Source organism: Corella eumyota, chromosome 4, assembly GCF_963082875.1.
Source record: "Corella eumyota chromosome 4, kaCorEumy4.1, whole genome shotgun sequence".
NCBI lineage: Eukaryota > Metazoa > Chordata > Ascidiacea > Phlebobranchia > Corellidae > Corella > Corella eumyota.
The window spans coordinates 544,729-567,817 of record NC_137493.1 but is presented as its reverse complement, the minus strand read 5'-3'; the positions used below and the strand labels follow the sequence as shown (position 1 = coordinate 567,817).

At 30.8% G+C, this 23,089-nt stretch overlaps 2 protein-coding genes and 1 non-coding gene across 4 annotated transcripts; 2 read left to right on the top strand and 1 right to left on the bottom strand.

Annotated features, from left to right (window-relative positions):
- The first annotated feature begins 501 nt into the window (after positions 1-501).
- On the top strand, positions 502-10,168 carry LOC145751590 (DNA replication licensing factor mcm7-B-like). 2 transcript variants are annotated; one of them, XM_082567772.1, is made up of 16 exons: positions 502-560; positions 2,350-2,417; positions 3,030-3,106; positions 4,198-4,362; positions 4,547-4,678; positions 4,987-5,163; positions 5,557-5,694; positions 6,001-6,183; positions 6,544-6,625; positions 7,033-7,149; positions 7,238-7,395; positions 7,560-7,894; positions 8,165-8,248; positions 8,475-8,643; positions 9,197-9,306; positions 9,702-10,168. In XM_082567772.1, the coding sequence occupies exons 2-16, from the start codon at positions 2,381-2,383 to the stop codon at positions 9,913-9,915; spliced, it is 2,178 nt and encodes a 725-aa protein (XP_082423898.1). In that variant the 5' UTR covers positions 502-560; positions 2,350-2,380; the 3' UTR covers positions 9,916-10,168. The 2 variants fall into 2 exon arrangements, with proteins under 2 accessions (XP_082423898.1, XP_082423899.1); XM_082567773.1 differs by lacking the exons at positions 502-560; positions 2,350-2,417 and adding an exon at positions 2,554-2,849.
- A 2,747-nt stretch (positions 10,169-12,915) lies between these two features.
- LOC145750400 (glypican-3-like) lies at positions 12,916-23,029 on the top strand. Its single transcript, XM_082566432.1, has 12 exons — positions 12,916-13,197; positions 14,046-14,207; positions 17,152-17,326; positions 18,585-18,762; positions 18,899-19,056; positions 19,193-19,370; positions 20,163-20,208; positions 20,279-20,573; positions 20,641-20,775; positions 21,998-22,118; positions 22,177-22,339; positions 22,414-23,029. Exons 1-12 carry the CDS (start codon positions 13,038-13,040, stop codon positions 22,689-22,691), a joined length of 2,049 nt encoding a protein of 682 aa, XP_082422558.1. The 5' UTR covers positions 12,916-13,037; the 3' UTR covers positions 22,692-23,029.
- Trnav-aac (transfer RNA valine (anticodon AAC)) lies at positions 19,386-19,458 on the bottom strand. Its single transcript has one exon. It is a non-coding gene; the product is annotated as a tRNA-Val (tRNA).
- Positions 23,030-23,089: the final 60 nt, after the last annotated feature.

Genomic DNA, 23,089 nt, shown 5'->3' with positions numbered 1-23,089 from the left:
TTCAACGTAAGTCCTGTTTTTACCTTACGCAAGAGCGCAACCATTTGGCAGCAGTAAGGCCCAACCAATTACTTTTTGTAGGGAAGTTAATGTAGCGGCGGACTAGGAGTCAAAGATTCTGGGTTCGAACCGCACTAATGCCGGAATATTCACCCTTAAGACCAGCGTTAATGGTGGCTTGACTAAGTCACAACTTTAAATCTTTTTTCAATATAATAATAAAATCCTATTATCTTAGGGTGATACTAAAAAAAGCTAAGTGTTTAAATTATTTAACAACATGTAAATATTGCTTATTAAATTCATTAAAATATTAATTTTATTGACAGTTTTATATTTAAACTGATATTATAAACATAAAAAATCTAAAAAGTTTTTATTACTTGCGACTTCTCGGAATAAAAATTGTTTTTATATATATGATGTCTATGCCATCGTTTTCCCGCCATTGAAATAAAAACATTATTTTTTCTGAAGATTTTGTTTTTAATAAAATTGGTTAAAATTAGCCTAACTTTGGAAACCTCAAGATCCTTTTTACTTATCAAAACTGCAAAAAGGTTTGTTGATTTAATATATTTTTTTGAAGAACTTTCTAGTATTTTTTGTTTAGTTAAAAATCAAGATTTTATAAAACACGTGCGGCGTTCGAGACGTGCTTTTATACATATTAGTTTAGCAATATTTAATTTTTTAATAAGATTTGTTGTCAGTAAACATATCCTAGCTAATTATTGATAAATTTTAAGAAGTTTATTGCATAAATTTATTTTTTAAACCCCAAGCAGACAAGACAAGAGTATTACTTGACTGCTTAAGGTCTCGGGTTTAATCCCTTCTGCTTCCATCTGTCCATACTGTAATGTTTGAATGTCCTTGAATAAGGTGTTACAAACAAAAAAATCGGATCTCTATTACTTTCGCACGCCCGAATTTAACAAGGCGTTATAACCTAAGTATGGCAATTGTTCAACCAGACATTAAAAATTAGTTGAAATATGTTTTAATGAGTATAACTTAGTCCGCTTTACGAGTCAGATGTGTTAATGGGTAAACTGAATATGTGAGGGTTAGGGTAAGGGTTTAATTTATGCAACCTCCTTGTTTAATTACATGTGCCGTATTTCGGTTACACACCCTGTTTATGTAGGGCGTGCGAAACTAATAGAGATCCAAAAAATCTTGTGCTAACCTATAAATCAATCAGCAGATTAATTATTGAGCAAATACAATTAATAATATTTCAAACTGTCAAATTTAACTTGAGACTGGGTCGGGGTAACAAATATACAACAATCAGACAGTCTAATAATAAGAATAAATTTATATTTAAAAGTCACTACGCTATATTATAACTCATTGATGTTAAATTTTTAAGATTTTATATAATCGGTAATTAAAACAGTCTTTCAGTGTTACACTATAGGTTTTTATCTCAACTCTAGATATTTAAGTTAAGGTCTAAGTTAAAGGAATGTAAAATAGTTTCAGGGAGTTGTGAATTGTTTTAAATTGGTCGTTCTCGTATTTTAGTTTTGTGTATTTTTATGTTAAACAATTTATTGATATGGGAAAGAAATGTTACTTTATCATCTTTCTTTTTGTTTTTTTAGTTTTATATAAGTTTAGATTTTAAAAAAATCCATTGTTGGATTAAATATAGAAAGTTTTTTAAATAAGTTTTTAAACATTCAGGTAGTTGACATTAATAAACAAGAGTTTTTTTTATTTTTTTTTATCAAATAAATTAGAGTTTATAACAATTTACTGGCAGTGTGGTGTAGTGGTAAGAACACATGTTAAACCCCCATGCGGTCGTGGGTTTAATCCCCACTGCTCTCATGCTGTAGCGCCCTTGAGTAAGGTGCTATAAACGATATGAACTCCTGCTAAGCCAGCATTTAATCAGCAGCATAATTATCGGGCAATTATAATCTATAATATCCCAAACTGCCACAAGCAACTCGAGACTGGGTCGAAGCATCAAGGATAAAAATATATACAAAAAAAATTGTTTTTAACCTTAGTTTTATTAAGTTATTTGATAAAACAGATGATATTGTTGTTTATTTTAAGATTATTTGTTTTATTAAAAATATGAAAATTAGGTTTTTTATTGTTAAATAAAAACACAATATTTTTAATTAGTCTAAATAAATGTTTAATTTTTTTAAAATAATGAAATTAAAAAAAAAGAACAAAAACAAATTAACAAATTAAATGTAATGCTGTTGAACTTATTTAATACATTTTTGTTTTGAAGTAAATTAAAATATATTTTTAATTATTTTAAATACCATTTTTCCAATATTTTTGGTTAAATGTAAACACAAATTTTTATTGATTCAGTTTCGAAGAGAATTGAAACGAAAGCGAGAGAATGGCCGAAAAAAAGAGAGATTACGCCGCTGAAAAAGGTAAGTTTTGCTTGGATGCACCGCTGATAAGGAGGTATTGTGACGTCATCGTCGTCTTGTAAGTCGTGAAGAGCGAAGTTAATGTTTGCTGAGTGCACTGAAGCGTATCTCAGCGTTCGTAACTTCGTTCTAGAACGAATTTGAAGAAATTTTCGAAGGTTTGAAAGTTAAAAGCGCGACTTTCGTGTAGGAATTTTTTCGCGTTTTTTTATTATGAAAATTCGTTTTTAAATATCGTTAGAATCGATGTTTTGTTTTTAAAAGTTTTATAAACCTCCCGATTGTTACGTGAAAATATATAATGAGGTTTCTGTGACGTCATAGTTAGCGACCAGGCCAAATATGCTTATGTCAATGTGATAGTTTAAGGGCCACACCTTTTAACTTATTAGAAAGTTTTAAGAACTCGACGAATTCAACTTTCGCGTTGTGGTTTGTGACGTCATAATTAATATTGTTAATTATTTTAATTTATAGAAAGTTATTTATTACGTAAATATGCATAATACACCTGATTGTTATTTAAATATAAAAGTGTTGATGACGTCAGAGTATAGGAATGTTACTAAAGTTATTAACATGCTGATTAACGATTGTATTATTACGTCACAGAAAGATGTAAGAACTTTTTGTCCGAGTTTTGCACGGACGAAGGGAACGGAAAATGTTTCAAATATGGACAAATATTGGTGAGTATTGTGACGTCATTATAATGTGGTTATGACGTCATTACTTCAAAGTACCGTTTGTTTAGTTTAATTCATCACAGCGGGGTTATTGTTACAATACAACTGCAAAAATGTGACGGCCCAGGGCGTTATTGTTACGTCATAATGTTTCTTTCTTTATACGAAGATTTTTAAGTGAAATTGTTGTGGTCAAAGTTTTTGAAATTTCAGATTTGTTCAAAGTAAAACAAAATTGGGGGCATTTAAATGTCGTTTAAACTCTTCGTTCAAGTTGTAATTTGGTGTTTAAATAGTTTTTAAAAAGTCGCAAGTTACGTTCAATAAATCGGGGGATTTAAAATAAATTCTTTTTGTTAATAAAGGTGTTAGATTCACTATAAACAGTTGCAAAACTTCGTGAAATTTTGCGCCGAGGCAGCTGCTTCTGGCAACTGTTTCAACGACTTTAAGACTCGGAGATGGAACGAAAAAGTCGTTTATTTTGCTCTTTTGTTCAGATAAACCGTTGTCATCGTAGGTCGTGTGTTTTTGTACGTAGAATCTTTACAATAATGAAGCCATTGCTAGTGTGCGCTCGACCGTTCTAGAGAATAAAAAGGGGTTGTTATTAAACGGTTAACGTATTTCAAACTTAAGTTATTTAGTAAACGTACATCCATTACCTTCTCCCTTGATATTTAATCGTTTAGTATTGAAACCAGCTGCAAGTTATATAATTAACTTTTCCCTGCATAGATGTTCTGAATTATTAATTATTTAAGGCAGGGCTTTATAGTAAATAGAACGAGGTTTCTTGGACAAATAAACTTTATTTGCTTCAACCAAATATGACCTAAATCTTGAGTTTTAATCCAAGTTTTTGTGAAGTTGGTTTTAAGAAGTAATTAGTTACTAAGTGTTAATTGGTGACCAGTTTATTTGGAAAATAAAATTAGTTTAGTTAAAGATTAAGTTTAATTTATTGAAAAAGGGGAAGATTTTTGAAACTAGATTAAAGAATTATTTTTTAAATTTATATTTTAATTTAAGGTACTTGAAATTAATAAAAATATTCTTTATGACATCATAAAAATAACATTGATGATTGTTAGACAAAACTTGCTCACCGCGAGGAAGTCCAACTAGTGGTGGATTTGGACGACCTTGCAGAATACGATGCTGACCTTGCGGAGAACGTTGTTGCAAACACGTTGAGATATCAGAGAATATTCGCTGATGTGATTGAGGAAATATTACCAGATTATAAGGAGAGGGAGGTAAGGAAATAAATTTGGTTTTACTGTTAGGAAAAGTTGTTTTTAAAAGGTTTAAATACTGATGGAATGTTTAAAATATATTTAAATACAACTTTCTAAAAAACTTTTTTATAAACTTTTTTTTTCTAACTTTTACATTTTGTCAATATTTTACTCCCATTTTTAACCCATTACCCTTGCACAGGTGACCCACAAAGATGCCCTGGATGTTTACATCGAGCATCGGATGATGATGGAGCAGAGGAACCACCAGGATCCGACGGAACAAAGAGATTGGAGGAATAAATATCCATCGGAGTTGATGAGAAGATTCGAAGTAAGTTTTGTTGTAGGAATAATTAAACTTATATAAGGATTGTGATGTTTGAGGCATTAACTTAAATGTTGAAACCTTAGTTTTTACTTTGTTTAAAATGTTTTAAAAAAGTTGTGTGGTTTTTACTTCAACTTTGGGTTAAAATTTTAAAGTCTTAATTTTAGTTCCTCATAACAATTAATCTTAATCCTAATTAATTTTAATTTCTCTAAACAAGTCTACTAATATCAAATTATTTTGTAACAGATTCCATATTTAGATTAAAACTTTAACATTTTTTTAACAATTTTTTCAACCTTTTTTTGCAGGTAAGTTTTAAATCTTCATCGAACGAGAAAGCTCTTCCGATCCGGGAAGTGAAGTCCAAACACATCGGGAAACTAACTTCAGTTCGAGGGATAGTAATCAGAGCCACTGAAGTGAAACCGATGATGTCGGTAGCAACTTATACTTGCGATCGTTGCGGGGGCGAGACTTATCAGCCGGTAAGTTGGAATATTTTGTAAAACTTATTTTTCACAAAACTAAAATTAAGTTGAAGTTACTGCTAGTATCTGCATATTATCGAAAATCTTTTTGAGAATAAATTTATTGCTGAACAGTAAACACCTTAAGTTTTAAAAATGGTTTCTGAAGTTTAGGTTTAAATTATTCTGGCATTATCCAGAGAAGGAGGAAAAATTGTTTATTGTCATTTAAATAACAGTTTTCGGCATATGATTTTTAAGTAAACATCCAGATATTTAATCATGAATCATTTTTCCTAAATGTGATTATTAAAATAAAATGTTTTAATATTGCTTACATTAGGATTTAATTTTTTATTTATCATCATCTCTACTTTCTAAACATTATTCCATTTAAATTATCCCATCTAGATTTCATCCCCCACTTTCATTCCACTGGAACAATGTCCGAGTGAGGATTGCCAAACTAACAGAAGCGGAGGAAAATTATTCCTCCAAAATCGAGGGTCAAAGTTCACCAAGTTCCAGGAGGTCAAGATACAAGAACATGTGAGTTGAAAATAATATATCTTGAACCAATGTGTAAGTTATGGGGTTCGATTCCCGGTGATCACATGCTAAATACTTGGGTTTAATTTCTACTGTCTGGAGTTTGATTTCTATTAACAAAATGCTAGGTGTTTAAATCCTAAGGTCTGTGGTTTAATTCCCATCGATTACACAGTAAATTACTTTATGTTAGATATCTCTTTCACATATTGAGAAAAAAAAACATTTTAGGGGGTAAAGATCCGCATAAAAAACATTTTTGCCTCAAAAAAGGCATTTTTTAAACTTTTTTTGTCCACTTTTTAGAGTGATATGGTTCCGGTTGGTAACATTCCGCGGAGTCTTACGATATTCTGTCGGGGTGAGACGACTCGTTCTGCATTCCCAGGCGACCACATCAGCGTGACCGGGGTATTTCTCCCCATGTTAAGAGTGGGATTCAGACAAATGCAGCAAGGGTTGTTAACCGACTCTTACATGGAAGCTCACGTGAGTTGAGATTGACCAATTAGTTGACTCTTATTAAAACTTAAGTCTGGGGCAGTTTTTTGGTATTTATTTAATCTCGATGTGAGAAGGGCCACTTTACGAACTAAAACTAAGGAAATTTTTTTACCCCAACCAGTCTCAAGTTGCTTAGACAGTTTAGGATATTATAGAATATAATTTTCAGATAAAAAAATTTTTGTTTGGTTCTGGGATTAAGTTATACTGTTAAAGCCATCTAACTTAAGAGTGCTACAAAAAAGAAAGCAGTAAGGATCGAACCCAGAACCTTACATATAAAAAATTTAAACATTTCAAACTGCACAATTGTTTGATAAAATCAATTTCTTCCTAAATATTTAGCGAGTTGTTAAAATGAACAAAACTCAGGAGAACGAGCAAGACAAAGGAGAGATGACGGAGGAGGAGATTGAACAAATCACTCGTGAGTAACTTTTCTATGGTTTTTACTCAATACTTGTATTAAAGATCTGCTGGTTAATTTCTAAACAATATTGATGACATAACAAGATTACTTTTTATGGTGAATATGCAAAATAAATAAACAATTAGCATTACATTTATGCAGTTGATAAAGAGACCAAATCAAATAATTTAAAACATGCCAAAATATATATTCACATAGGATTTAATGTTATATAACATGGCACTGTCACTAAAACCCAATTTTCTGTACTTTTTGTATGATTACTAGTTAAGGTTCATTAACAATAGAGTTGACAAAATTTGTATATTGACTTATTAGAAAAATTATCAAATAGTAAACAAAATATAATAAGTAAAAACCTATTTCATATGTTTTACTTATAACAATATTCTTAACACTTACAGAGGAGGATTTTTACGACAAACTCGCAAATTCAATCGCCCCCGAAATCTACGGGCACGAGGATATCAAGAAAGCTTTGTTGTTACTTCTAGTTGGGGGGGTCGACAGGAATGCTAACGGTTGGATTTCAATTTTATTCAAAAAAACAACTTTTTAGTTTTTATTTATTTATTCAAGTTTTTTTTAAATATTTCAATGTTTTTGTAGGAATGAAAATCCGTGGAAATATAAATATTTGTTTGATGGGAGATCCTGGTGTAGCAAAGTCACAACTCCTGTCCTACATTGATCGACTTGCTCCAAGGTCACAATATACGACCGGTCGTGGCTCATCGGGGGTCGGACTCACTGCTGCAGTCATGAAGGTTTGTGATGTCATAATTGACTTTTTATATAAATTAACAAACTTTGATTTATAATTTGTATAAACTACCTTACACTCTTGCCAATGACACTATAGTACCTTTCTTATGACATCACAATAGTCTTTTTTGTGACATCACAGTAAGTTTTCTTTATGACATCACAGGACCCATTAACAGGAGAGATGATATTAGAAGGAGGAGCGTTGGTGTTGGCCGACCAAGGAGTTTGTTGCATCGATGAATTCGACAAAATGATGGATGCGGATCGAACCGCCATCCACGAAGTCATGGAACAACAAACAATATCCATCGCAAAAGCTGGCATTATGACATCACTGAACGCAAGGGTTTCGATCCTCGCAGCTGCTAACCCCGCGTACGGGAGATACAACCCCAAAAAGTCGATCGAGCATAACATCCAACTCCCTGCTGCATTGTTGTCGCGTTTTGATCTTCTGTGGTTGATCCAGGACAAACCGGATCGTGATAATGATCTGAGGTAATAACTTAGTTTATTGAAGTAATGTTTTACATTATTGTGTTTTAAATACTTAGTTGAAAGCTGCTTTTTTTATTTCAATTGTTGTAATTTACCGAAGCACCACAAACGGCAGTTTTTCTTATTTTTATGGCTTTTAAATAAAGCATATATATTGTCTACCAAGCCTTATGATATAAACTGATAATTTAATTTTAGTGTTACCTTAAAATTTTTAATTAAGTAAAACTTGACAAAGATTGGTTTAAATTAATTAATTAAAATTTTTAGATTGGCCCAACATATAACTTACGTTCACATGAACTCTGTTCATCCTCCATTGCAGTTTACCCCAATCAACATGCAATTAATGAGGTAATTTAAAGTGTTAATTTCTACATAAAAAAATAAAATAAAATTTTTAAAAAGTATTTTAAATTAGATTGTATATTTAAAAGTTGACAGTCGTTATATTGCGTTATTTAAAGACCATTTTATATCAGTTTGGTATAATTATTTAAAGAACCATTTTTGCATTATGTAAAGACCATTTTATATCAGTTTGGTATAATTCAAATTATTTAAAACCTTTTTTCGGCAGACGTTACATTGCGTTATGTAAGAAGAAAACCCCGGCCATTCCAACAGAGTTGACTGACTACATCACTGCTGCTTATGTTGAGCTCAGGAAAGAGGCGAGGGCCAGTCACGACGCAACTTTCACCTCGGCGAGGACTTTGTTGGCCATTCTTAGACTCGCTACTGCTTTGGTGGGTGGTTCTTGATAAAAAATATTAAAATATTGATTAATTAGGGGTTATATTTGTTAATAATCAGTTTTTTTAAGTATAAAGTTAGTGGTAATAAAAAAATAAAATGAAAAAAAAGCAGCAGTTGCTCGTTGGTTTTGATTTGTGCATTGTAGCTCATAGTAGGCCATTGTTTCCCATTGTTCCTTCATTGTTATATTGCACTTGTCCCGGCCTTCATGCTCTGTTGATTCTCGACTTTGATTTCATCCACGGGATGGCAGTGTTGAGCTACGAATCGGTGAAGGAAAGTGCAAAAATGGAATAATTATTGCACTTCCCTAAACTGGTTTGTTCTCAAAACTTTCAACAAAATTTTTGTAATTTTTTTTTGAATTGAAAAGTTTCAAGTTTTCCAAACAGTTCAATAATGTTGCAAACCAATTAATTACATGCATTGCACTGTTATTGATCTAGCTTGTGAAACTATTTATCTTCAGCAATACTTTTATACTAAACAATTTAAATTAAATAAGTTAAATGTCTAATAGTTATTTAATTTATGCTCGTTAAGGCTCGGTTAAGGTTAGCAGATATTGTTGAGAAGGATGATATTAACGAGGCGATGAGAATGATGGAAATGTCGAAAGATACGCTGAACCCGGGTTCTGAGAATGTTCAACGGTAAGTTTTCTTGATTATTAAACTTAATTTGTTGTTGTGCTCAAACTGATGTGGGGAAGTCGACTTTACGACCTAAACATTGAGTAACATCAGTTACCTTGACCCAGTCTCAAGTTAACTTTGCCAGTTTGGGATATTATTGATTATAATTGCCCGATAATTATGCTGCTCTCTGTTTTTGTCATAGCAGAAGTTTTTAATGTCCTACTCTGGAAACAGTTGGGATCAAACTAAAGACCTCATGTAGTAAAGCAATGTGTTGTAACTACTATACCACGCTGCTGGTTTTTGTTTCAAAGTTTTTTAAAATACTTTAAAATATTTTTTTGGGCTTATTTTAAAAAAGTAGATTATTAATAATTACTAATTTAAATTAAATTTTCATTATTTTCCAGCAAACAACGACCAACTGACGCCATCTACCAAATTATTCGTGATATGGCTCCTGCTAGTGGTGATAGTGTTCAAAACATCCGAGTCATCGAAGCGCGACAGCGATGTGTCACAAAAGGTTTCACGCCTGACCAGTTTGACGAAGCAGTGGAAGAGTACGAAGCTCTGAATGTTTGGCTTCTAAATGCTGCGAAAACTAGAATCACTTTTATTTAAACTTTTAATTTTGGGGTGAATTGATATCAGATTTGCAAGCTTTTTCTTCTGGACTAAAACTTCTTAAAACAATTCTTTTATTGGGTTTAAATTTCCAGATATTGGAACCTTGAAATTTTCTTTTGTACCTTACTTTAAAAAAATTTGGTTTATTTACTTTTTTAGCTTTGTTGTATATAAGTTAGTGGAATCTTGTTTAGATTGGGTCCATACTTTTCTATCATATTGTTGCGTTTAAAATAAAAATTCTTGTTAGTTATTTTTGGGATGAGTTTCAAGAACATTAGTTTAAACAGTTCTTCAATAATTTTAAAGCTGAACTACTTTTACAAAAGTTTTAAATGAATTAAAAGATGGGGCAAGTTAAAAACAACAAAACACTTATTTTATTTAGGTTTTTACTTAGACTGATATAATTTAAATCGTTGTTTGAACGATGTGTCGTTAGGGCGAAACTGCTTTTAGTTTTTTTGTCCCTTTTTTTTGCTTTTGTCGTAATTTTTTATACCCGGTGGTGGGAGCTAAAGAGCAAGCTGTTACTTAGTAAAGTAGGCTTTGATTAAAATGTCAACATGTGCTGTGGCTTCATTATTCACCCCCTGCTCTATGACATCATATTAGTATAAACAAAGACATAAGTTTCGTAAAGCGTGTTTGTCTAATTTTAAATTGTTCTGCTTTTAATCGATTCTTATTGGTTAATTACCAGCCAATCAGATTACAACAAAGCATATGCCAAGCGTGGAATTCAGTGTCAACAAAATGTTAATTAGTTTTTAATAAATCTGAAGAAAACGCAAAACATGTTGGCTTTAAAAATTGGTTTATTTTGTTGTTTTAACAACTCTAACCCAGTTGTTTCAACATTTTAACTTAGTTTAGAGATGAAACTAGTTTAGGCTTTCATTTTTATTTGAGCGGCGGTGTGGTAAGAACACTTTTCTACATAAGGTTTTTGGTTTATTCCCCACTGATCTCATGCTGTAGCGTCCTTAAGTAAGGCGCTATAAACGATATAAACTTCTGCTGAGCCAGCACTTAATCAGCAGTATAATTATCGGGCAATTATAATCTATAATATCCCAAACTTTCACAGGCAACTCAAGATTGGTTCGGGGTAACTGATGTTACTTTATGTTTAGGTCGTGTAGTCGACCTTTCTAGATCAAAGATAAATAAATACAAAAAACTTAGCTGCAAATGCTTGATTGCAGCCTTGTTAATGTTCTGATAATTCTGCGGGTGCCTAACACCTGATTACCCCGATGTTTGAAGGTCGTCAGAGGTCAAGTGGTTATTATTAGACCACATGAGAATAATTGTTTATTAACTTAGAGTCCGGTTAAGTTTTACCCCCACTTTATATATGTATTTACAAACATAGCTGGCCAGGCCACTTGTTCGTATGTTTAGTAATTAATTACCATTGTTTGATCACCTAAATTGACAATGGTTAATTATTACGAAACATTGGCACGTTCGGAACACTGTGACGTTTGCTCACGTGACTTTGATTCCATTATCTACTCAACTCTTTGCTTGCCAAGATCGTTTAAAATCGACAAAGATTGGGTTTCTAAGATTGTTAATATAATAATTGATTTTGAAAGGGTTAAATGTTTTAATTTCGAGCCATAAATTAAACTTTGGTAAAACAAAAACTTGATAATGTCACGAAGCTTTAAAATTTTTCTAATCGTGTTTTTACTAAAACAATCGATATTTGTGTCAATTGTGCGTGTTATAAGGGTGGTAAATGACGTCATAATAGCATATTATTATCCTATAAGTGGGTACCATCCCGTATAAAACCCTTGTCCTAAATATTAGCCGAAAATACTTAACCCTTTAATTTGTTTTTCAAGTTTTCAAGGCTTGGAATGAGAAGGAAAAGTGACAGAATGTAGTGAAAGGGTTTTATTGCCGGTGTTGGGTTTAGTTAAACTCGGCAGAATTTGAAACAAAACTTAAAACAACGCGAAAGAAAAACAAAAGTTTCGTGTTTTTATTTCCTTGAATTTTCGAACTCAAAACCGAACAAAAAATCGAAATATTTCATTTTATTTGAAACCGAAAAAAAAAGAAAAAAAAATTTAATTAAATAATTTTTTTTATTTGTTAAATTCCAGGTTTTTGTGACGTAACAAACGTCCATTCTGGTCTACTGTTTTTATTTGTGACGTCATCTATTGATATAAACGAAAATAAAAATTTCTAAAATTTGGTAAAATTTTGTTTAAACCGAAATCGGGCAAGATTAAAAATGTTTTTTTAAAAAATTGAAAAACAAATTTTTGTGAGAATTTTACGCTTGTTTAGAAATAAAATCTCTTTCTTTGTTAATTGTTTGATTGTTTTGATTGTGACGTAACATTAGGAGCGTGTGACATCACAATCAAGTCGAGTGTTTACTAGAATAAATGTTTGTGAATTCTAGAATTAAGTTGAACGCGATGGCCATTCTCGATTGTGCAAACCGAGGCTTGATTATGACGTCACGAGTACGCGGTTTGTTTACGTCACAACTAATTATTTGTTCGGACAACAAAAGATTTTAAGTTTGCAACAAAAATTCATGAGATCTAAAGTTGCAACAAATTTTGCACGATTTGGGGTAAAATTCGAGTTCTATGGGAAGTTAAACCGCGATCCCATTGTTATCTCATTGTTACGTTTCATTTCTTAATTGTTCGGTGTCGGGTGAATCGATTTATTGTGACGTAACAATGGCGAACAAGTTAGCAAACGTTGTAAGTTTGTGTTAAAGTAATTTCCGAGTTTGCTTAAAAACTTGAAATAATTTTAAGTTAAAACAATGAAGTTTTGTGACGTTACAATAGGAAACAAAATTTTAAATAAACAATTGCAATTATTTCATTGAACAATCAAAATTGTTACTAAACAAAATCCTAATTATTTCTCGACATTCCAACGCGCGCGCTGCCTTTTTCTCGCTTCGATTGTGACGTAGGCTTGGTTGTGGTTGTGTGAAGCGTTTGTTTAACAGATTAGAACATTGTGGACACCTGGCAGTGCAGAAAGCTGTTTTTATTGTTACGTCACAAAGTTTAAGCGTTTTAACAGAGTTAAAGTTGAGGAAAATATTATTTATCCAGAGTAAAATGAGGGTTTTGAATAAGTTGACATGTTGTGTTATTTGTGTGTTTCTGACATCGGGAATTGAAATTGTAATCGGCGGGGGAACTTGCGAGGAAGTCCGGCTAACTTTCGTCACATCTCAGATCGGAAAACCAAAAATTGTCCCATCTCGACCCAGAAAAAGTAAAATTTTAAAACATTTTGTTGCTATTTTAAGATAAAAGTTTGTTGTAAGAATATTATTAATACATTTCTACATAATATGAGTTGTAACAGTTGGAGTTATTATTATAAGTATTGTGGTGTGGTTACTAGTTCTAAGTTTAAGATGTTATTGGTTTTACGATATCTTTTGTTTGCCAACGGTTCAAGCTGAAACAAAAACTAAACATTAACCATGTTGCAAATATTTGCCTTTCTTTAATGTTTCGATCATTATTTCAATCGAACCTTTTAGCAAATTTAAAAGTTTGTTATAAATTGAATTTATTTTGCTGTTTTTGCTGATCCTTATTCGCCCTTATTTGTCACATTCGCTTAGTTTGGACACAATGCGTTTGTAAGTTACCTAATTGTTTCTTTAACTCTTTCACGACGAAAGGTTTAAAATTAAACCCGATTTAATAGAGATAACCACCACGTCGTCTTAAAAGGGTTGGTTTAATCCTATTACTGAAATTTTAAAACTTTTAACTTTTAATCTCATTCCGCGGATTTTTGACACGTTTGCATTGATCTAAAGTAGATCCGGAAATCGTATTATTCCGCGCTTTGTCAACAACAAAATAGAACTTACAACAAACCTTTGATTTGTATCGATTATGACGTCACAACAATCGCGAGACGTTTCGAATTAGTTAATTTGTCAGAAAATCTTTAAAGTCGATTCTCGAGTTTGGTTCAATTAAAAGAATCGATAGTCACGTGACCTTGGTGTTGGTCACGTGGTCATTGAATAATTTATTCGAAACTTTAAAATCTCGACAACAAAATTTATTTTTTGTTTGTCAACTTTAACCTGATCATTTTAGCCTCAAATTTGGAGATATGTATGACGTCAGGACCTACTTGTTGTACACGAAAAATGGAGTCCAAGTACCTGGAAAAAGTTGAGGAAAATTTACTTAAGGTCATTGACATCAAAACATTAAATCTTCAGACAAGATTTGAAAATTTCATCAACGATTTTAAAGGTTTGCAATTTATATTTCTGGTGAAAATTTAAATAAAAAGCTTAAATGTAGAAAAAAATTCTGGAAAACAGCAAAAAAATGTTAAAATTCTGTTTAAATTTTTGGTAGGAAAAATATGAACAAATTAAAATAATTTTTTTTTTTAAAACCGCTTTGTAAACTTTTTAAGTAAAATAGAATTTTAATAATTTAAGGATTTTAATATTAGCAACTTCAGCAAAATAAATTATTTTTATTCTAAATAAAAATGTTAAAATCATTAGTTTAAATATGCAAAGGTTAAAAGTTAAATTTACTTAAATTTTGTGAAAATGTTTTCGTGAATATTTTTACAATTTTAACGAACTTGACTTTTTGACACTAAACATACCTAAGTGCAACAACCCTTTAACCTCCAAGTTGTTGATTTTTTTGCTTGTCTTTATATAAGTTATGAATATGTCGCGCTTAAAGAGTTTAAAATATGTCACGTGACCTTTTGTGGTTTTGCTAAAATTTGAAGGTGAAGAAAAAAATGTTGAATTTTTGTTTTTTGAAACTTTTTTAACATTTTGAAGAGATCGGATTTCTTGTAAAGTTTGTTGTTAGAAAAAAAAAATTTCAGAAAAAAAATCGCTCAAAACTTTAAAATTAATTTTAACCCCATTAGAATTGGTCACGTGACATCGATTAAATTTCGCGTTAAATTTTTTGAGGTTTTATTGGGGTCGAAAGGTCGAGATTCAAGGTCATGGGTCAAGATATTTGATCGCTTTAAATTCGCAACATCTAAGACTGGGGAATCCCCGTTCACCCCAGTTCTTCAAAGCGTTGTTATTTTAACCCCCTATTCAGCCCCAATCTCGCGTGGGAAACAAACCGATCTCGCACTCGAGTGTCGTCCATTTATGACGTCACAATTCTCGCGCGCACTCGGACCAACCCAGTCGACAAAGTAGTTGTTATTTGTTACCATAGTGACGTCACAATAAGTTCGTGCGCTCGCGTGAAGTGCAGATTAGAAGTGGAACACGTGCGCGGAAGGACACTTTTCTATTGTCTTGCTAAGCGCGGATGAACACTTGATACTTTTTTATTTGTTTAACTCTTAAAAACCGAGTTTGTGATTTCAGGTACAAATAACTTCATAAAAGTTGTCGGATCGTGGTTGAAGGGTTAAGTTGTTTGTTGTAATATGGGACATCGAATCCAATTTAATTTTTGAGCAAATTTCTAATATTTGGCCTTTTAGATTGACAGATCAAGGGTGATAACCTTATTGTTATGTCATTATTACGTCATAACTGGATTTATTATGTCATGTCACAGTTTAACGCAATATTAAAATCTTAATTTATTTTTGATTAAAGTTTTTTTTGTAATTTTTTGCTGAATCTGAATTTGTTTGAAATTTAAACTAAACCGAGCATGAAAAAGTGGTCACGGCCCGCTGCACTTACATGAAACAAGCGTGTTCTATGACGTGACAATACCTCTTTGATAATTTGACATCGATTTTGCATTAGGGATCCTGAGGGAGTGGTCATTATTTGTAACTAAGGGGGGTTAACTTGAATTTTATCATCAAAATTTTAAAACATTTTTATTGATTTTTATATTCAAGAATGAATTTATGTCTTGGGATATTTTGGATCAAGTTTTAAACCTTTCAAAATTTCGAATAAATTATTTATAAACTTTAAGGCGGAGGCTTAAGTTGAAAAAGTAGCGAAATTTTGATTACAGGTTCGGAGCATGCAATTTAGAAAGATAATATGTTATTATACCTTAACCATCCCTCTACATCAAACGAAAGCTACCACCAAACCTATAACCTTATACCAGCGACGTGACGCTTTATTATTTACTTTTGCATTCATTTTTACATCTAAATATTTTTAAGGGTTTTAAGCATTTTTTGGGTTTCTAAACAATCTTTTAAAAAAATCTTAATTATTCACGCTTTAATGACGGACTCATGACGTCATATTTTGATTGTGACGTCACATACAGGTGGCTAATGTTTACTTATAAGTAAGATTGTAATTGCTTGCCGTAAATAATAAGGTTAAGCCGACAATTGGTATTCTAAAAAAATGCAAAATTTTTTGTTAAATTTTGACCAACTTTTGGTTGTTTAATGCTTGTTTAAATTAATTTATTCTGCTTTGAATATTAATTAAATTTTGCGGAAATATTTTCTACGAAAAATCGTCTTTTTTCTGCCGCAGAAATCATTTAATTATTAATTGTAAATATTTGAACTTTAGCTTAGACAACATTAAAATAATATCTTAACAAGGATTAAACTGATGGAATCTTTTTTAATTCTATTTTTTTATTTTTATCTATTTATAAATTTTAATTTTGTTATTAAGAATAGTTAATTAGTTATTCGTGACCAATTTAAGTAATTGTTTAATTAATTAAATAAGTTTTTAACAAATGTTTTTAATTTAATTAAATTAATTGTCATTTTTATTGATCAACTTTAAGTGTAAAAAAAAATTCGTAATTTAAAAATTTTTTTTAATTTGGACAAAATTGTTTAAATCTAAAAAGTTTCAAATTTTGTCTTTCACCACTTTCCAACAAAGATTAAACATTTGATAAAACCACTCTGGTGGTCCATGATAACCTCCTACGTCATATCAGTATTGTGACATCATAATATTAAAATAAAAACGTCGAATTAATACTTACAACCAAAATATTTAAAAAAATAAATATTTTTACACTGGTTGTCATAAATTTAAAGAAATACAATCGTGCTTGTTTAATTACAATAACAAATTGTGACGTAATAAATTTGTATTTATGTTCGAATAACTACAATAAGTTTAAACTAGGCATATGTTATTTTGTTAAAAACAAATTAACTAAAGTTAATTAAAATACTTAATTTATTGCTCTTACTTAATTACTATTTTTAATTGTTATAATTAATTAATTTTTAATTTTGCAGGTGGCTTCAGGAATTTAATATTTGAGGCTCGAAACTCGACTTTATTTGAGATCTCTGCCTCGTTGAAAGATGAAGTTTATTCAAGAGAAGTTGCAGATCTTTCGAGTTCCTTATTCGAGGAACTGATAACAACATCAAAGCAGCGAAGATCAAATATTCAGCTTTTTATTGACAGGTAAAACGTTTGACGATATCCTGACCTTAAAGTTGAATTTATTTGGGCATTTTTATTTTTAAAATCAAATTTTTTTATTGAATTCTCAATTTTATGCCATTTTATTTTTTGTAAGTATTTTATTTTAAAATTTAATATATACAAATATAAAGATCTGTCAGTTTAAAAAAAGGATTTATTTATTTTTGTGCAAATATTTATGGGAAATCAATTTTAATGAATTGTTGATAGCTTGGTTCCCACAATATTTTTGAAATATAAACTCCTTTAAAACTTTATTAACAGGATTTAATCAAGTTTTGATAAACAATTTTTTTAATAATTTTGCTATTTTTATTTCCTTTTTTATCAAGTTTTTTTTTTAATTTTTTTTGCATTTTTAAAATTCAGTCAAACACAAAATGTGGTTTTTCGTTTACTTACCTCAAATTATCAAGTTGTAAAATCTTAATAACGTTTTAGTTAGCCCAGTAACTCAAGCCTGTAATATGAGCATTTTAAGCGATCATTTTGGGCCATTAGTTTGATGAAATTCACTAAATTGGTGGCCGGTATAAAGTTATGTTGTAGTGTTATGACCACTCATGCCCTGAGGCCTAAATGTTGTCAACTTAAACGATCGTAGAGTTCATTAAAAGACTCAAAGTTTAACTCTAAAAACTCTTTAAATAAAATATTTATTGGTTCAAAAAAAATACATTTTAATTTTTTTATTATGCCACAACAATTCCCGATGTGACGTCACAGTTCAAACAAGTGGTTGATTGTTGTGAAATAACTACTTAGGCGGTGCAGAGTTGGTTGCCACGCGACCCTGCCAGTCTTAAATTACCAAAATAATAATCTTCTTTTGCGTTATTCTAGACGAACCGTAACATTTGGGGTAAATTTGAGCTTAGAAAAGGGGGATAATTGACTTTGCCGGTAAATTTAAGCTATCCTAATTAAAGAAACTGCTTCTTCAATAAAAATACCACCCACTCTCTATAATGAAATTGTATCAAATATTTTTAAATGAAATTTGTTTCAAAATTGATTGAATTTGAAAATAATTGGTGTTTTATTACAGTGGAGAATTATTTTGTGACATATCAAAAACCGCATAATTAAAGGAGTGTGATGTCATAATAAACATAAAAATATTTGGCAGCACTTGTGCAAATAATATTCGGACAACACTGCGGTGGTATTTAATTAAATAAATTCTGGATTTTAAGCAAATAAAATTTAAATTCGTTTTTTATTCTTTTGTTTACAGATTTTTCGAAAGATTGTTTGCGATTTTGTTTGAACAATCTACATTTCGGAAAATGACGTCACAACAGACCACGTGCGTGCTCAATCAAGCAAAACAGGGGGCTTTTTTTAAGAAAATGTCGTCCGAAATCACATCAAAATTAAGCAAACTTTTGCACAAAACCAACATTTTTATTCAGGTATATTTCAGTTTGAGTAAACGAACTAAACCACTTTTAAAGGCTTCTTACTATCGGGAAGCATTTAACGAGCAATTATATGAGGCAATAACGTTTTATGAGGAATAACATTAACCTAGTAACCGAATATTTTCAGTCGCTTGAAGCCGGGATTCAAACGATTGAAAGTCTTTCCACCTCGGTTTTGGGCAAACAATGTTTGAGATCCGCGGTTAAGATGGAATATTGTTCACATTGCTACGGGTTCACTTTGATTAAACCCTGTCAGGGGCTGTGCACTAATGTTATAAGGGGGTAAGTGAATACTTACTTATTATGTATCTTTATCATTGGTGTGGAAAGGTCGAGTTAACAGTCCAAACATAGAGCAACATTTGTTACTCCAACATTTAGTAAAAAATGTTTATAATAAAAATTAATTACTTTTTAGCTGTTTAGTTGGAATAAATGAAGTCGATTTTTACTGGAAACATTATATTAAAGCCTTACGTCACATGGGAGTAATACTGACGTCATCAGGCTCTGACGTAGAATCAATATTACGCAGGACAACAGAAGTGTTAGTGGAATCAGCTACGTCAGATATCGACAAAGAAACAATAAAAAAGGTTTGTAAATAAAAGTGTTTCCGGCCGGGCTCGAACCGGCGACCTTTCGCGTGTTAGGCGAACGTGATAACCACTACACTACGGAAACTGTTGAGAAAACGCTGCTTAAATGCGATGTCATGGCTCGGTTAACTCATTCTACGAATTTTAAATGAAGTTAATTTAATTAAAATGTTTTCTAAACTTGTAATAACAAATTAAGAGATTATCGAATACTAATAAGTTAATTAGGACAATTATTTTCGGCTAATTATCAATTAAAAAAACCTACTTTAGCTTAAATTTTATTTTTTTATTTAAAAATTACGAAAAATAAAGTTAAGTAATTTAAAAACTAATTTGTTTACCCGAAAAATTTGTTTATTTTTTTGTTCAATGAGCCATAACGAGGTAGAACAAAACATAGAAATCGTATAAATAACCGGCAAAGCATGAATATTCCAAATAAGAAGAATTAAAATTTCGTGTTTTTAAGTTAAGCAGAGGTTAACATGTAAAGAAATTGAGTTAAAATCTTTTTTGTTTTCTTTGATTTTTTTCGTCTGAAATCTTCACAGGAAATGTTAAAACCTTGAAATTGATTGTTTATATTTTTCTCCAAACTTTGAATCCTGTTGTGACATAATAACAGCGATTGTTTTGTAACAAAATATACAGTTTAACCTTTGACATGAACTGTCAAAATTTGATTGACGTCACAATAATATTAAATTTTGTAAAATGATAATTTTCAGGGTTTCCATTTATTTTTTGTCAGTGTTTCCAATTAAAACCATTTTCTTTTTTTTGCAGATAAAAGATGTTTGCAAAATCTCAAAGTCAAGACATAGAAGATCAAGTAAGATTAAACTTTAGTTTATTAATTTAATTAACGTAAAATATGTATTAATTATTATTTAATTGTTAAGAAAATTTTCCGCTGAATCCACCTTCGCGGAAGAAAAACGGAGGAAAGCGGAAAAAGCGGACCCGGAATGTTGACTTCCGCAAATTGGGTCCAAATTCGTTAACTTCAACTCACACTTACGACCCCCGCGGTCTGGTGAAACCCCCTTACGAAATGTTAAGGGACTTACCCATTCCGTTTTACCCGGAAGTGACGAAGGTATCGAAGAATGACGTCATATCCGAAGATAAAATTGACGCGAGTTTTGGTTGGTCACGTGACAACACAAAACTTCATCTTAACACAAAAATAACAAGGTTAATATTTAAGTTTTTAGTTTTTTATTTTAAATTAAACAAAATTTGAATATTTAAATATTTTTAGGTTTTTAAATTTGTTCAATTTATCTTCAAATTTTTTCTCCAAATTTCCCGACGAGCTCTGTGACGTCAACAATGCGCTTTCTTTCGAACTTGCAACCACTGGTCTATGTTGGGACGGACAAAAAATGACGTCATCGTAAGTTTTTGCAAATATTTTATTAAAATTATGTAACAAAATGAAAGCGGAAACCGTGAGTGTTGCAACAAGGTGTTATTATGACGTCACACTTGTACATTATTGCCGCAATAATGAGAGTTTGGGGTGTCAGGTTATTGGTTAAGTGTGAGATAAATTGATCGGATTTCATTTTTCGATTTTTAAATCATTTTAAAATAATTTGAACACAAGATAACAAGTTTTATATCTGGTTAACATTACAAACATTTAAATTTAAGCTTTATGGGTCTTAAAAACACCGAAAAATAAAGTTAATTTTGATAAGTTTGCAACATTCTTTCAATTTTAAAATTAATTGAAATTTTAAGTAAATTAATTTAGGATTTATTTAAACCAAACTTTTAATTATTTTTCGGATTGTTTTAAAATAAATATTTACGACTAATTAAAACAAATTTAATATTTTACACAACAATACAAAGGAATTACATTTTAGTTGGTTGTTTGGTCTAGTTAATGGTCGAATTACTAAAATGTGTTAAAAGTTTCATTAAAACGTCCGAATTTGATTAATGGAACGCTGAGTTCTCGTATTACGACACCCAGACAATTTACCTGAAACTTAAGATCCTAAACTTTTAATGGAAAATGTTAAAAACCTTTTAATTCAAAGTTGTTGAATTGATTTTTCGAATCAAAGGTTCGTTGGTTTGATCGTGTTATCGAAACAGTTTTTGTTAATTGGTTAATTCATTAAATATTCTGTTATTAAAATTTAACTTGTTTTCAGATGGCAATATAGGAAATATTTGAAAACATTTTTTTAATTTTTTTTTGACATTTCCGATATTTTTAAAGACATTAAAACTCAAACTCGTCAAAATTAATTCAAACAAAATGTCAGAATTTCTAATTTCGTGTCAGAACTGACGTTTTCTGCATCAAAACATATTCGAACCGCGTTAACACGGGTAATAGTGTTTATGACGTCATAATGGAATGTTTGCACATCGCGATATCGCATTAAAACCGAAGATTAAAGCGACTTGTTAATTGACGAGAGATTATTAAAACAAATATTTTGCTAATCACAGAATTTTTAATTCTGCATGGCAACCGTAATTGGAGCATAGCAACCGGATAATATTTTAATCCTGGACTTCGTGTCAAAATTTGGAAACCCTGGATTATTTTTATTTTCACACGGTTTCATTTCAGTGTTTCCAATTTTTATTTTTAGATACGACAAACCAGTGCCGAGAATGGATCTCGAGAATCAATTTGACAACCCTGAGGTCACGATCGATGGAATTCATGGTGACGTCATAAACGCGATTGAAAGTTTAAGAATTGGGGCAAAGGTGAGAAAAAATAATTTAAAAAAATAAATTGTTTTATTGAAATTTTATATTTTTTTAGGAATTATTTTCGATCGAAGGCGAAGTTCCGCGGCAGCTCGACCAACCACCTTATTACGTCACAGATGGCTCCACTCCGCCACCTTGCGGAGACGATGAAGACTCTTGTGATCTTGGTTCAGGGGAATTCCCAAGCGGGAATGGTCCCAACATAGAAACTCAAGGTTTAAATTTTTTTCCATAAATTGATATTAATTAAATAAAGTGTTAATTAAATTAATTAATTTTTTATTTGCAGAACAAGATTCAACAAAAACCAAAGATTTCCAAATCCACAAATCTACAACCAAAATTATTAAAAAACAAATTACGACTACGTCACTAATCGTGACGTCATCGGATATTACTACAACAACAAGTGACGTAATAGCTGCTACTAATAGCGTTACTGCAGCAGAAAGAAACAATGTTGGGAGCAATAATTTGGCCCCCAGGATTTATAAAAATAATTTAATATTTCAAACACTAGCGGCGCAATTTTTTGTTTTTCTTGTTTTAAACAAAATCTTTTTTTAGTTTTTTTTTTATTTAAATTTTTATTCTCCATAGCGTTACGTTGGTTACTACGTCATTAATGGGGTATGTTACGTCACAGAAGAATTTTATTTAAATAACTTTCAGCATATTTAATAAATCAGAAAATTATTTGGGTTTTTAAATTAATTAAAGTTTAAATTAATTTTTAAATATTAGTTTTTAAATTTATTTGACAACTTTGAATATTTATCAGAATTTTTAGTAATTTTAATGCTGCTAATTTGTTCCTTTTATTTTATTGTTTATTGTAGATATTATAACTTCATTTTTGTCGAAATTTTCTTTAATTTTTGTATTGTGACGTCATAAAAATATCATTTTGTAAATATTGTTGCGTTTTTTGTGGAAAAAAGCGGCAATTAGAACCTGAAAAATTT

Bases quoted from the DNA above. Each gene is read 5' to 3' on its own strand.
- LOC145751590 (XM_082567772.1), top strand. From the start codon at position 2,381: ATGGCCGAAAAAAAGAGAGATTACGCCGCTGAAAAAG. The intron at 4,679-4,986 runs GTAAGTTTTGTT...CTTTTTTTGCAG, and splicing joins AGTTGATGAGAAGATTCGAA to GTAAGTTTTAAATCTTCATC. The intron at 5,164-5,556 runs GTAAGTTGGAAT...TATCCCATCTAG, and splicing joins GGGGCGAGACTTATCAGCCG to ATTTCATCCCCCACTTTCAT.
- LOC145750400 (XM_082566432.1), top strand. From the start codon at position 13,038: ATGAGGGTTTTGAATAAGTTGACATGTTGTGTTATTTGTGTGTTTCTG. The intron at 14,208-17,151 runs GTTTGCAATTTA...TTAATTTTGCAG, and splicing joins TTTCATCAACGATTTTAAAG to GTGGCTTCAGGAATTTAATA. The intron at 22,119-22,176 runs GTGAGAAAAAAT...ATATTTTTTTAG, and splicing joins GTTTAAGAATTGGGGCAAAG to GAATTATTTTCGATCGAAGG.